Below are 15,311 nucleotides of genomic sequence, written 5' to 3' on the forward strand. Positions count from 1 at the left end.
ATAATGCCCGGGCAATGTTATTAATTGAATAGTTTTTATCAAATTGCTATCTCATATTGGTCATTATTAATGAATAATTATGAATGCATAATTATCAATAATGACCAATTTATCACTTGGTCCACAACATATACATGTCTTACAATTAAGTTGGTTTATTATTATTACAAGCTTTTATTTAACTTGCCCTGTTCGTTTATTTATTTGGGTCAAATCTTGCAAGTTAAATTTGACCCACTTCCAGTAGTCCGATCGACTTGAAATTTGGTAAACTTATGTAAATCTGGTGACAATGACAATTCTGAAGTGACATCCTGGCAGTCCGGCCAGGATCGTCTCCACAGGACGGAACTCTTCAACGGTTAATGGAATCGACTTGAAATTTGGTATTCAAATGTAGTTTGGGTGACAATACAAGTACAGTCAACAAAAAGTAAAGTCAGCAAAAAAAGCTTGTATTAAAAATGAAATTTTTACCAAAAACTTATAAGGGTCCTAATCATTACTATTAAATAATGAAATCACTGTTATTTCATGCTGCGGATTTATTTTTTAGATATCTACACGAAAAATACTTGTTTTAAAACTGACACTTCACCGTGTCTTACATTAATTATTAGATACATGGAGTAAGTTAGTAAAAGTGGCAACCCTTTCAAGCTTATGCTTTTTTTTGTCACCTACATATACTGAGCACATAAACTCAAATGAACTAAGTTTTGCAGAGTACCTCATCTATAACTAATTTACCTATAAACAAAACTGAACAATTTCTTCACCCCCATAACAACACACAAATTACATCACAGCCAGCAAATGCTTGGTTCTTAACAGAGGCTATGTTGTTTAAGGGCCGGACCTGCCCGGACGCTCGCGATAGCATTCACCATCTCTTTCTTCCCTGACTGGTTGACAAAAAGAAGTGGTGAGAGTGTTGAAGCTCGGAATGCGTAAAACGGCCTCAGGTTAAGCATGTATTTTAATTCAGTAATGCCAGCTAGAGCAAGACGAGTCAAGGATCAACCACACCAAATGGTCCAAATACACAGACGGCCTTAGACGCAGCCACAAATGAAGACACTATTTTGAACACAGGTCAGGTGTGGTCGATTGCCCCTGTGGCAGTGGTGTGCGTTATCTTGCGGTATGCTTATCTTGAGATTTTACACTCCTGCAAGTATTAATTGGGTCGATCAACTTTTCCTAGTCCCGCGTTGCCATGGTTACGTCCCCTGGACAACTCTTTAAAACCATGAGTTTCTCCATGTTTTCTGTGGTTATAATTCATAGAGCGTACATTTTTGTCGTAGTTACAGCCTATTATTTAATGGACAATCTCCTAAGCACAGTAGTAGCATATATCAAAACAGTTTTTTTTAAGAAACTCTGTCACTGTTGTCTCTTGGACAACGGGACAGAATAACAAACAAGAAAAAGTTGGTAAACCCAATTAATTACATCCTTAAAAATTTAACTAACACAAGCTTTGTATAGTATAGCAGAGTCAAATTATGTGTATGTAGTATGTACCTGTATTGTTTTATGAGTGGTCAAATGCTCAAATTAGTAAATATTTTTGGAAGAAAGAACGTGAAACAAAAGGCTTGTGGTAACTTAAATTTTATTATTAAAATTAGATTTAAAAAATGTCACAATGTATGTAATTTAGTAGAAAATATTTCTTGATGTCGTTGATTTATTTAGTAAACCAAAGATGTTTATTTTTATGTAATACAGTGCAAAATGTGTATTTATACCTGAATTATATGTACAATGTTATGGGTGTAATAAATTACATGCTCAACGTGAAACTTTTATCTTTCTCTTGTCCAATCAACCATAACTAATTATATTCTGCATTTAGTGAAGCAGTATTTATGAATGAATAAGAAAGAATTAATTCAAGATCTGATGATGGGATCCTAGTGAAATCGAGGGCAAACCTCAAATTTAATAGGCACACCTATGGCAATTTTGGCATTTTTAGCATTAAGATAAGCATTTACATTCAGAAAGTATCATTTGGTAAACTGGACCTGATAAAGAAGACCTTAGATGACCAATGGAACTCGTCACAGCTAAGTAATGCTCGCTTGTCTATAAACGATCATGATTAATATACCTAGATAAGCGACTAAGAAGAAGCTTTAAGTTAATGATTCTTTCGAACTGATCTGATGATGAAGCCGGAAGGTAGGCAACGGAACTCTGTTATCATCATCATCATCTCAGCCGTAGGACGTCCACTGTTGGACATAGGCCTCCCCCATACTCTCTCTATAACACTGTTATAAAACAACGTAACTAAGCCGTGTTTGGGCTTAATGGAATCGTTGTGAGATGTTCTTTGGCTACAAATCACTAAAAATTCAGAAATAAAGATTTTTTTAACAAAAAAGTAAAACTGGCTCCTAAAAAAATAAAACCCATAGTATGTAGGTGAGGTAGACGACTATTGTTCCACTCTTCACTCTTCGAGCTAGTAGGTACCTACCTAGAAAAATATTTTCAAGGGTTTCGTAGTTGATTCAACTTTTATTTTTTTTGGAGTCGGTTTTACTTTTTTGTTAAAAAAAATTATACATTTTTTTGACCACATTTTGGACCTACATGGATGACATAATAAGTATAATATGTATGATGAAATATATGAAAACCAAGGGTATAAAAAATACGTCTACTTTTGCATCCAAATCTTTTAAGTAGTTAAAGCGAGAAGAGGTAACAGACAGAGTTAGTTGCATATTTATAATGTACTAGCTTTAACCGGGGATTCATCTGCAAACCTCAATTATCGCTATCTGGCAGAAAGTATAAAATTTTCAAGGATAAAAACTATCCTATGTCCTTTCCAGGGTCTCAAGACTATCTCTATAACAAATTCGGTCTAAATCAATTCAGTGCTTAAAGTGAAAAGAGGTAACAGACAGAGTTGCTTTCTGTAGGCTATAAACATCTGTAGCTGAATTTATTTAAAGGATATTGATTTAAGATAAAACGATTTTAATTAATTATGGAAAAGGACATCTTTAATTGTACTATTATTTGTATGTTGTAAAAATCAAGACTTATTGATGTAAATTAGGTCATCAAAAACGTTTGTTATCAAATCATATTATATTTATAAAAGACGGAACATAAAATTGAAAGTTATAAATATGAGAAGCATAGTTATCACAAGTCATCACTCGCCTCCTCGTAGTGCTAACACTAAGTGGAGCACTGAGCCTCCTTGCACTTTGTAGTCTTGGGCTGTTTTCTCATCATTCCTGAAAAAGACAAAATGTAACAAAACTTTGGTATAAACCTTTGACTGCCAAGGAACCATCAAATACTTGTCTTGGGAATATTAAACAGCAACAGCATGCCCCTGCATTCAATTTAAACAAGCCACAAAATAGATTGTTTTTATCCACAATTATCACTACAGTATTTTTGAATCCTCTACAAATGTGATGATTTATTTTAAAGTGGTTATTAAAATTTGAGTGGAGTAGAAGAATAATTCCAAAACATCTTAAGATGCACTAATACCGCTGACAAGAATTATACTGATACAACTTGAAGCATCTCCACCCATTTACCAAAGCATAGTTGCCACCATTAATTGCCTTTGCTTTCACTTTATGTATTTGATAGTGCATTATCGAGACATCATCATCTTTATCAAATTCGATTTTAGAAACTTTTTTCACATCAAATTAACCTTTGGTATGCTATAATATAATATGTAAGTTTCTGTCTTTTTTTTATTTAGGTCAGCAGAATTTGTGCTTATAAAGAGATGAGACTAGAATGCAGTACTTTTATTAGTTCCCACTTAGGGCTTAAATCTAAACCTACACATTGATGAGGTTATAAGTTAATTTTCTTATTTAATGTGATAAGTATTTTTACAAGGTAAATTATATATCTCTGAATTGGATCTATTTATAAAGTAATTTAAATACACGTAGGAAAATAAAGATAGCGGCAAATGTACGTACATTTGTTTGCCGGAAAATATGAGACGTTGCTGTTGCGGTGGTATGCCCTCTTTTTCCTCTACCCTCTCTTTGATCCTCTCGACTTTGTCTGTCGGTTCGATATCTATCTCGATTTCCTTGCCTGTAAGAGTCTGTAACAAAAAAAGGCAAAACCATCATAAATGCTTCGTAATTCTATGGATACTAAGACGAAGCTATTTTCAACGATCAATCTTACCTTTACTTTGATCAACATACTTGCAAGTATGTATTTGTTTGAATACTTAAATAATATACAATAATTGACAAAGCCTATTCTCAGAACTTCTGCTTGTTACGGTTTTTCCTAAATGCAAACGCAAATAACGCAATACAGCGTAGCGGAATCAAGCTTTCTTTAGTCCTCACCTCACCTCACCTCGCGTTTTGACACTTGACTTGTCAGTGTCACAGTGTCAGTTGTCACGGCCTGACCGGCTGGGCATTTACACGAAAAACATGGTCGGTATTTCCATCCCGGTATTATCCGGGCCGGGAAAGAGTGTCACGTCACCCACTGACTACCTTTAGTAATCTGTGACTGACTATCGTGTCAGTGGGGATCTGTAATGCTCGACCCTGTACTGCTCAGCCATCACTGTACGACCCGAAAATACGTCTCATTTTAGATTAGAATTATCAAGTCGTACAATTTATTAGGGTGTCCCAATTTTTGCTCGGCCTGTTAATGCTCGACATGTTATTGTACGTCGTTATAATCGGAATCCAATCGAATTAGGTTGTGCTAGGTCCAATTGTGTGTGAAATTAAGTTATTTTCTACTAAATTTATTAATATTCGGTGTACTTAACAATCGTGAGAATCGATTGCTTGCTGTCAAAAGTGTGCTCCGATTATTAGGTCGTACAAAATCAGGTTGTCCCATAGCACCTTGAATATTATCGGTACAGGTGATAAAGCTCGACTCGTGTTCGTGTTCCAACTGTTCCAAGTGACATGTGATTGAATTATCAGGTCGTACAAAATCGGTTGAGCATTGTCCAGGTCGTACAATAACTACACCCGTGTCAGTCACGTCACCCTACTTTATGATGTGTTTCTTGTATTGTTTTGTTCTGTTTTATATCTATTGTAAATGAATAAATAGTAGTAAAATGGCAAATATTCTTATTTTTTTTCAAAATATTGAAAAATTACTGACAACTGGTAAACTTTCATGTCTATTAGGCTTGTAATTTTAAAAATCAAAAGTTAGTTATTTGGCTAAAGAGATTTAATGTTACTTTATTATAACACTTTATTTCTTTATTTTTCAGAGAGTCAGTTTAACTCTTTTCTTACAATAACTGAAGAAAATAGGAAGGAAGCAGAGACTACAGATGCTCTTGCAAAGCAAAAATCATTTCTAAACAAAATTTTCCGAGAAATAGATGCTGTAACAACAGAACTCAAAAATGATGATACTATTCTTATAAGTGTCAAGAATCAAAAAATATTAAGAACGTGTTTTCAATTGATAACCTCATTGGGTTTTTCAAGATGCCTCATACCAGGATTAGGCATAAATTTGTCTAAAAGGTGTTTGTCTGCAAACTACTTACCAACGCTTAATCTAAGTGATGAAGATAAGTATGAAATTCTCACTAAATGCACTGATTTTTTTACCAGATGTTATTCAGTGCCAGTACTCAAGAATATCATTCTCACATTACATCTGTCAGATTACTTAGCTGCTCTAATTCAATTGTCATTTGCTCCTTTAAAAAAACCTGGTTCATATTGTAATTTTACTATGACTCAGGAGTTATATGACCAATTAATTAAAGATCGAAATCAGTACTCAAAGGTATATGAGAATCTAGTAGCTAACTGCTTTCAACCTATTGTTATGAAAGAACTTTTGGTTCTTCAGAGTGTATTGGATCCTCTTCCCCCAGCATTTGTCAAACGAGTTATTGCAAGAGAGATGAGTCGGAGACTCCTTGCACCAGGAGGCTTGCTCAGCCTCATCAGGTGTTTTATTGAAAGTTATGGTATAGACACTGGGTTTGAATGGAAAAAGATTGATTTGATATGTAAAATAGTTTCTGCTAAACATGGAAATAACTCTGAAATAGAATATCTCTGTAATATTACATCACAATTGAAGCAAATATTGTCATTGAAAAACACACATTATTTGTCAACAGCAGTGGCTTGTGTTTTAGCATTAAATGAAAAGTATCCACAGTCTGAAGCTGTGCAGGTATTAGTAAAAGAAAATTTACAAACCTTAGTTTATGATGAGTTGATCTTGAGGCCATTCTTACCAGGCACCATAGCCCTGTCAGTCCAAGAGGTAGAGAGAGCAGTCAATGTGCTGCATGCATGTGTGTGTACTAATAACTTGAAGTGGCCTGTTGCTCTATTGCAACCTAACTTATATCTACTTTTCATGATTGGACTTAAATGCAAAGATGAAGATATGAATATCAAATTAAAAGATACACTTTTAAAGCTATTGGAATCATTCCCTAAACAAGAAATAGGGTCAAAAATGATAATTTTGTTGTTTGGAAAAGAGAAAAACGATTTGGCTAATATTTTAATTGAAGAGTATGAGGCAGGACTTGCTTTAAAATTTGTGTCAAATGCTGTTGAATATCCAAAGAAGGATTCATTACTTTATTTTATAAAATTGTACAAAGCCTCTTCTAATATAAAGTATATACAGGCAGTTTTTGAGGTATCTCTACAAATACTCATTGATTTGACAGAAAAGAGGAAATTAAATAAGATGAATAACTTTATAGGAACACCAGAAGATGAACCAATGCTTTTTGATAATAATGATGAGAAATACCTAGACATTCTGCAACTGCTGTCTGAAATATGCACATATCCTAAAGTCATTTTGACTCTGAAGGAGCATCCCACAGGAGTTCTAAACTTTATAGAGTACTTCTTAGTGAAAAATTTTGGAAACAATGATGCCGACGAGTGTGTTACTATTGCATTAGTATTACTGAACACTATATTGGAAAACACAAGCAGCAATGAAAACTTAAGAAACATGTTTAGCAATATTGTGCCAATATTGAAGAAAATGTGTGACAATGAGTTGGGATTAAACAATATTTTGTGCAAAGAAGCTCTTGTGTTGATGACAAGCAATAAACCCCAGCAGCCGGAGACTGCATGTGCAAAGGCCATATCTGATGTCTTTGACACATTGTTGCCTGTAAGGGCTCATGGAGTTATAGAACTTACTAAACTGATTGAAGTAAAAGATCCAGAAACCATATCCAAAAAGCATTTTATATTCTGCCTGTTCCAAGTAAGTATTTTCAGATTGCACTGAAATAGTCTTTTTATGAAATTCATTTTGTTTTACCTTTATTGAATTAACTTTCAGGAACAACTGAAAGATGCTGATTCCTACATCTACCTCGCCGCAATTAATGGAATAGCATCACTGGCATCAATTTGTACTGAAGATGTTTTACATGTCCTATGCAAGGAATTTATAGAGATTTTTGATCACTGTTCAGAATCAAATGAGGATAAAAACAAATCAGCAGAAATGAAAATGAAAATTGGTGATATAATTGTAAAAGTAACCAGAAAACTTGGTAAGTTAAAAATGAGCTAAACAGTACCATATCCTTACATTATCTATATCTATCATACCTGGAAACGAGCAATTCATGTACGAAATATATGTAATATATATATACTCTCTCGGGGATCTCGGAAACGGCTTCAACGATTTTGATAAAATTTGGTACAGGGGTTGACAAATCGATCTAGCTTGGTCTTATCTCTGGGAAAACGCTGGTTGCCGAGTTTTAGCCAGAGCGGAGCTCGGTCGCTCAGGTACTGTTCCTTAAGTAAGTAAGTTTTGTTTTGTCACAGGGGAGATGGCAGTTCTGCACAAAACAATTTTGTTGAATACAATGCTCAGTGGATGTCGACATGAAGACCCTCTGATTAGAACATCTGCTCTTTCAAATTTGGCTGAAATTGCGCTAGTGTTGCATTACAGGGTTGGATCTATCATTTATGAAGTAAGTTTATCTACCATTATAATTTTATTTTATACAGCCAAGTCAAGTGCAAAGAAATTGACACGGCCAAAGTTACAAAAATATGTATACATAACCTTAATGTTAAGTAACTTTGGCCGTGTCAATATCTTTGCATCCTTGTTGTTATGCATTGTTGGAGAGCTAAGAAAACGGTTATTTTTTTAAAATAATTTGCAAGCCAAGTCTCATAACGTTTTTTTCTGTTTTTTTGAGGCATTTTAGTGGAGAAAAATCACAAAAAAGTATAGAAAAAAATAGTGTTTCGTCTCGCATTTTTAAATTTGGACCGATAATTGTTGTTTTAATATTGATAAATACCCAGTGTTTAATCGTTTTTATAAATCAGAATAAAAAAATAGACTTAAATTGAATTTTTGATGTTGCATTTTTGACTTATTTTGAAAAAGCTAAAAAACAAGATAACTCAAAAATGGTTCACTTTTGCGTAATGTTTATGGGCGTTAAAATTATCGCAAATAGTCACCCCTATCACCTCCTAACGGGAATACGTCGAATTACCATTAACCCTATATGTTACCCAGACGTCAAAAATAGCACAAATCCTCTCAATCCATGACATGCATGCATTTGGCAAACGTTTTGGAGAGCACATAAAGATTTCTACGTATAATAAAATTCTAAACTATTGTAACCTAAAAGGCTGTACCCTAAAGGAAGCAAAAAGAAAACTTATGAAACTACTGCATTCCTTGAGTTACGATGACACTGAAGCAATTTTAGATACGATCTCTTAAGCACTTTGTAACCTATATTTATGTGATCTGACTACCATATTGTGATTCCTTTGTTTTAAGTAAGTTTTATAGCTAAACTAAGGTTTTGTATCCTAGTTAAGCCAGTTATCACCTGAATTAATAATATAATATAATTTTAACTGGTTCCCCGCGTTACAGGCGAAGCGTTCTTGTCAACCACTGTATATTTTTAAATAAACACATTTTCATTTCATTTTTCATCTATACACCTTTATGCTACTAAACATAAGGTCGATGTATACATATTGTGGCTGTAATTATATATATTTTTGCATTTGACATGTATACCTAAATATTTTTTACAACCCTTTTATTCTGTTGTGGTAATTTGCTTAAAATATTTTTATCTGTACCTACCTACAAGTAGAATGTTAATGTCGCTCGGGATTCGTCTGTTTTCTTCTATTTCTTGAAGATTTAAATGAGAATTAAAATAGAAATCCGTTTTTTTTTTTTTTGAGTTCCGACACACATTAGCAAACTAGTTTTAGTGTGTAATAGTGCATCAATTTAAGTATAGCGTTCTAATATAAAATATTTCTCAGATTGGTGTCTTCACTGACATAGGCCTCTCCCATCTGCTTTCATTGGCTACACTGATAATAGTTGCCCCTATGGGCCAAAATAAATGTCAAAGGCAATAAACAAGAGGATTGCTAGTGGCTAGAGACAATACTGATCTCTGAAATAAATAGGTACCTAAGTAATGTAAATACTAATGAACATTATTTTATTTCAGATACTTTTATGTATCTGGAGCACAATAGAAACTGATCCAGCAATTGAGTGTCGAAGAGCTGCAGTTATGGTGATATCTAGCTTACTAAAAGGGCTTGGAAAGGAAACTTTGCTGCAGTTAAAAGATAATCTGTTGCCCATTTATAGAACTCTGAAGGATCTCTACAGAGACCCAGATGAAGATTCTGTGGTCCGACTCCATGCTCAAATAGCATTAGAGGAGCTGAATGATATAGTGAAACAGTTTTTATTCCCTGAAGTGTCCATGGAGAAACAAATGTTTGTTTTAGATAAACCTGAAGTTGGGGAAATAAAGTTCTGATAGTATTTCACATTTGTTTTTATTTTTCACACGTTTTATAACTTATAATTAAATGGTTATTTAATACCTTAAATACTTAATTCTAAATTTCAATCTTACAAATAAAAAACAATAGATTTCCTTGCATACTATATTTTTTCCATAACGCATGAAATAAATTGTTTTGGTTTTGAACTTTTTCGTTAAAAGCATAGTCAGTTGTTGCAATTAAGAATTGTCAATTATTCTTATTAGTTAGTGAGCTTTAGTTTTACCTAGAAGACCTTAATATATCGGTTCATAAAAAGTTTCACATGAGAAGTTAGAAGTTGGGTACTAACAGACTTGCAGGTAATTGGACATGTGAGTACTGGCCTAAGTTATGCGGCTTACTATCAGCAGGTGTACATTTATAGACAGTAGGTAGTCGATTTTTCTCATAATCAGTCAGTTATACAAGGTGGGCACTGTAACAGGAGCAAAAAATTAAACTACAGCTTAAACTCTTCATCTAGAGCTAATTTAGTTCTACATCATTTGAAAATAATTTGTAGCATGATGTTTATTATAGTTTAAAATTTGATTGGACAAGCAATGTATTGCGAAATCCGTTGACATGCGGTGTCATTTAGGCCATTTATTAATTTGTTTGGAATAAACAATGATACAATTACTTAATTTATGAAAGTTGCAGAACTAAAGTAGTTCCATTTAAGTAGCAGAACCTCTCTTTTAATTTTTGCTCCTGTTACAGGGCCCCAAATTAATATGAAAATCGGATTCAAATATTGTTGTGCGATGTTGATTTTCATAGATGATCTTTCTTTACCCACATAATTGTGAAATTTTTCGGGAAACACACACACACACACACACACACATTTTGTGTCCTTTTTACTCGCGTTATTAAAAGTATCCGGCTGCCACCATCTTCGACATCATGTGGCAAAGAAACTCCAATTTGGTGCCTCCTTTGCACTTTGCACTTCATTCTCAGTGCACTAATAACATAGGTATGTATTACAGTCAAGTACAAAAATAAGTGTATTTATTCGAACGACTCAAAAATATGTTACTACGGCCTTATTGCGTCGGAATAAGTGTCTGTGGTACTTATTTTTGAAACTTAGAATACGTTCATATTTTTACACTTGACTTTACCTAAGTAGGTATCTACCTCTTTTAATATCATTGGTATTAGCGGGCTGATGGGACGGGAATTTTTGTTCTACACCCTGTTTCCATATTGTGTCGTCTGTTAAAGTTATCTAATATTGAGGACCACTTTCGAAAAAGTACCTACATAAATGGCCTGACAACAATAAAATTCATCAACCTACATAAAACACACATTATAAAAGTAGCGTCACAAATCTTTAAATATAATAAAATTAAGCTTCCGATGTGTTATCCCCCTCGCATGGTTTCTTTACAAAGTCATCGTCCTTTTCAGACAAAGTTATTGAATACACCGAAGTTCCATCGGAGAATCTATCTCTGTTCCGCCTGCCAAAAATACTGCTGCGAGATACGGTCGACGCTGTCGAGATGGACACGTTATCCTCTTCTGTTCGGGGAACCATCTTCCAGATCAGTAGCCCCATTCCACCAAACGCAGCTATTACCAAGAACATTACCATTGATACTTCGCCCAGCATACCTGAAAATTAATTCAAAAACAATAAATCTCTGTCAATTTGGTAAGAAGATTTTTTTTCCTTATTCCTTTATTTAGTTTACAATCAATGTTTTTTAACCCCCGACGCAAAAAGAGGGGTGTTATAAGTTTGACCGCTATGTGTGTCTGTTTGTCTGTCTGTGGCACCGTAGCTCTTTAACGAGTGGACCGATTTGAATGTAGTTTTTTTTTATTTGAAAGCAGGTTTTCTAGCGAAGGTTCTTAGACATGTTTCATCAAAATCGTTTCAGCCGTTTTGAGATATTGAACTTTGAAGTGACAAAGTCGGGGTTTTCCAACTTTTTGTTGGTAAGGTTATTTCGTCAAAAACTTGCGAACAATAAAATGTCGTCTTATTGGCTATTTGAGGTCAGTGGGAGGTGGGAACGGTTAATAACCGACCTCTGGTTTAGAACGAAAAAGCACTTCAATTCATAGTTGGCGCTAAATATCTTTTATTTCAAATTTAAGTTTTGCAATAGCGTTGCCGAACAAGTGTCTATTGTCCTAAAATATACAGTATATAGTAGTACGGTAGTACAAACTTGGTTCACTTTCTTCCTTCCCCGCCTCAAGCCTAGCTGGCTGCAGTTCATTATAATCCAGATCTTGGTTGTCGTAGGGTTCCACTGAACCGGAGTGCGGCCTCGTATGTAGCAGAACATCACCAGGATTAGCTTTCGGTAAGTTGATTCCAGCTCTGACCGTTAAAGTCTCTGGTTTATAAGTGCAGAGTACCAAGAAACTGAAAAGAAGTGGAAAAATCATTTTGCGTTCATTGCACAACTACTTACGATTTTTTATGTTACCTACCTAGTGTTTTCTTTACCCGTGGCTTCGCACGCGTTAAATCAGTTGAATTTAAAATGTAGGGTTTTATTAAAATCGCATGGGAATTCCCAGAAAATGCGCCGTTCTCTTGATTTACCTACTTGTATGAAGCACCTGTGCCAAATTTCATGTGTCTAGAATTGAGATTTTGGGATTTTATAATTGGGATTTTTGGTATTGTATGAATCCCGATTTCGTGTGAATGTCGAATTAAAAATTAGTCTTATGTGTTACCTAAGCTAGAATTCGAGCTATTTATTCTAGTGAGATTGGGTTATGGCGTACCGTCTAGTGCTGTGTGTGAGTATCGGAAGATTTTCCTGCACGATGACGTATGTAGCAACTGTAGTATCGTTGACTTCAGAGCCGCAGTCGTCGTGATGTATGCGCAATATGTACGCATCCTGTGCGCTGTTGGGGTTCCCTTGCATGGAGCAGCGCTCGGGCCCGCCGTCCGCGGCTTCAACCGCGATTCGTCCTCCAAAGTAAGGCCCAGTTTGAACCTCCACTTCACTGGCATGTGGCAAGCACTGGGTAGCTCGGGCTGAAACTGTTAATTTTATATTAAGCACTCAGTTTCTGACTTCGCCGATTTAAGAATCTATCAAACATTTAGTAACTAGCAAAATGAGTCATTCAACAGTAATGGAAAGAAACGAAGCGACTGTTTAATTAGGCGTTACATGAATATCGCATCGCAAGTACTTATACAATTTTGCAAATAGGTTTGTCACAGCTAAGACCTCGTGTTACTGCATTCTGGCCATTCACTTACAGCTTATTTTTGTGTCTGACTACTTAACGCGATCAGAATGAAGAAAAGCCATCCAATTAGACTAACTTTATAGTTCCGTTGATATGCGATCGCCATCCTAACCATAACCCAACATGGTCCTTCGAACCAGATCTCAGTACCTAAGTGAATTTCGACTCTGAATAATGATTCTCAAATCCGGATATAACGTCACATCGACTAATGTGTATTATTACGCGTACAGTATCGGTTTATTACTCACATCCTTTCGTCGGCACGATGATGATTTTGGAACCGATGGAGTGGGGGTCGGCGAGGTCGCGCGCGTCGCGCCTGACCGGGCGCACCTCGAATGAGTAAGTGGTGGCCATGCGCAGGCCGGCGATGCGGGAGCTGTACGTGCGCCCGCGCCGCGCAACAGGGCTCGCCGTCCTCGAAGACTCTGTCCTGCCTGAGTTTTCGTCATCTAAGGTTTCCACTACCTAGAATATTGAACACGGAAATTAGATGTTTGTCTATATGCTTGCGTATTTTGACTACAGTATTTTATTTTGTTGCGAGTTGTCCCAGTTATTTTTAATTTCGCTTATTACCTATATACTTAAAAAGACTCTACCTTCAAGCGCCTTACGCAATGTTTTTATTGTGTGTGATTAATTCCATTAATTAAATTATTATTCGGTATTAACACCACCGGGAACCACAATAAATATTATAAGACCATTGTTAAAATATTGGGATTTACTTTGTGCCTTATCCCACCCCACTTTACCGCGCTAAAACCGCTCTATTAGGTACTATAACGTGCTATAACTTTATCTTTTACTACCGACCCGCCCCGGCTTCACACGAGCAAAATAAAAAAAACGGCCAAGTGCGAATCGGACTCCCGCACGAAGGGTTCCGCACCTATATAACATTAGACATTAGCAAAAAACTGCAAAAAAAAAACACGTTTGCTGTATTCGGAGCCCCCCTCAAATATTTATTTCATTCTGTTTTTAATATTTGTTGTTATATCGGCAACAGAAATACATCATCTGTGAAAATTTCAACTGTCTTTATAATCACTAGTCTAGTAGTTTTGAGTTAATTCGTAACAAACATCCAAAAATACAAAAATCCAAATCTTTCCTCTTTATACTATTAGTATAGAAAGTACAAATATCGCTAAGCTCCGGTTCAATGGGTAATGGAAATGGATGAAAATTTTAGAAACGCTTGAAACTTTTTTTAATCGATAGGAATAACCTTTCTTATTAACAGAAAAAATATCAGATTATTAAGTAGCATCAACTAATTATAAAAAATGAAAGAGTTTTCTTTACCGCCAAATTACGACAGTCCGGTGGGTCAGGTACGGGTTGTTCCATAGTCCAGAATAAAAAACATTAAAAAAGAATTTGTGTCTTTGCTTTGACTCGATCGTTTTGACTCTTTACCGGCTCGGATACTACCGATATGGAAATACCGACCCTGTTTTTCAACTACACACCCATAGAAGCTCATGACAGTTTTTATTCTGATATAGGTAGGCTAAGTAGTTATAGGAACTGCTATAAAAATGGGGAAGCACTTACCTATCTGGTCTAGGTACTATATTAGGTAGGTAAGTAATTTTGTCATAGACTCCTACATCTTATTTCATAAATACTAATTGTAAGTAACCATAAAATTGATAGTAAACAAAAATATTCTCTGCATCGCTTTTGCTTTATGCAACGGTAATAGATTTTAAACTGTAGGTACCTATAGTTTTTAAGTACGAGTACGTAAGAAGTAAATAGATTAATAGGAAATTTGCTATATGTGATTCTAGTGAACCCAACATCCCATGTGAAAGCAGAACAAAAACGAGACGAACGTAATCCTGTATCGATTGATTAGTTATATTATTTCCGTCAAATTCAAAATTGTTATAGCTACAAATAGTCACCTTAGTGCGGCACCGGTACTGCCCCCAGGCCTGCAGCTCGCAGTAGTTGATCTGGAACGCCAGGAGTTTAGGCTGGTGGTCCTCCTCCGCCCCGCCGTATTCCCACTGGAGGCGAACGTCGCGGAAGTCGGGCTCACCGATCAGGTGTAGCACTTCTGTAAATAAGTACAATAAACATAAACAATCTTTATTAATCAACACTCAAATAGATTTAAAAAAATCGGCCAAGAGCGTGTCGGACACGCCCAAGATAGGATTCCGTAGC

The 15,311-nt window shown here is 35.5% G+C and overlaps 3 protein-coding genes across 3 annotated transcripts in view; 1 reads left to right on the forward strand and 2 right to left on the reverse strand.

The window, feature by feature from the left end:
* Positions 1 to 3,098: 3,098 nt before the first annotated feature.
* Positions 3,099 to 4,412, reverse strand: Nedd8 (Nedd8 ubiquitin like modifier). Its single transcript, XM_074085882.1, has 3 exons — positions 4,204 to 4,412; positions 3,987 to 4,117; positions 3,099 to 3,269 (listed from the first exon to the last, which is right to left on the reverse strand). Exons 1-3 carry the CDS (start codon positions 4,219 to 4,221, stop codon positions 3,185 to 3,187), a joined length of 234 nt encoding a protein of 77 aa, XP_073941983.1. The 5' UTR covers positions 4,222 to 4,412; the 3' UTR covers positions 3,099 to 3,184.
* A 531-nt stretch (positions 4,413 to 4,943) lies between these two features.
* Tango6 (transport and golgi organization 6) lies at positions 4,944 to 9,878 on the forward strand. The gene is made up of 5 exons (XM_074085877.1): positions 4,944 to 5,171; positions 5,282 to 7,281; positions 7,360 to 7,576; positions 7,860 to 8,011; positions 9,548 to 9,878. The coding sequence occupies exons 1-5, from the start codon at positions 5,120 to 5,122 to the stop codon at positions 9,866 to 9,868; spliced, it is 2,742 nt and encodes a 913-aa protein (XP_073941978.1). The 5' UTR covers positions 4,944 to 5,119; the 3' UTR covers positions 9,869 to 9,878.
* LOC141426738 (uncharacterized) overlaps positions 9,869 to 15,311 on the reverse strand; it is a 30,339-nt gene continuing 24,896 nt past the window's right edge. The window contains exons 2-6 of the mRNA XM_074085878.1: positions 15,047 to 15,201; positions 13,373 to 13,592; positions 12,642 to 12,906; positions 12,071 to 12,270; positions 9,869 to 11,507 (exon numbers count right to left, since the gene is read on the reverse strand). Of these exons, the coding sequence (XP_073941979.1) occupies positions 11,239 to 11,507; positions 12,071 to 12,270; positions 12,642 to 12,906; positions 13,373 to 13,592; positions 15,047 to 15,201 (1,109 nt within the window). The 3' untranslated portion in view covers positions 9,869 to 11,238. The remainder of the gene's footprint in view (positions 11,508 to 12,070; positions 12,271 to 12,641; positions 12,907 to 13,372; positions 13,593 to 15,046; positions 15,202 to 15,311) is intronic.

This window comes from Choristoneura fumiferana, chromosome 3 (assembly GCF_025370935.1).
Source record: "Choristoneura fumiferana chromosome 3, NRCan_CFum_1, whole genome shotgun sequence".
In the NCBI taxonomy this organism is placed as follows: domain Eukaryota; kingdom Metazoa; phylum Arthropoda; class Insecta; order Lepidoptera; family Tortricidae; genus Choristoneura; species Choristoneura fumiferana.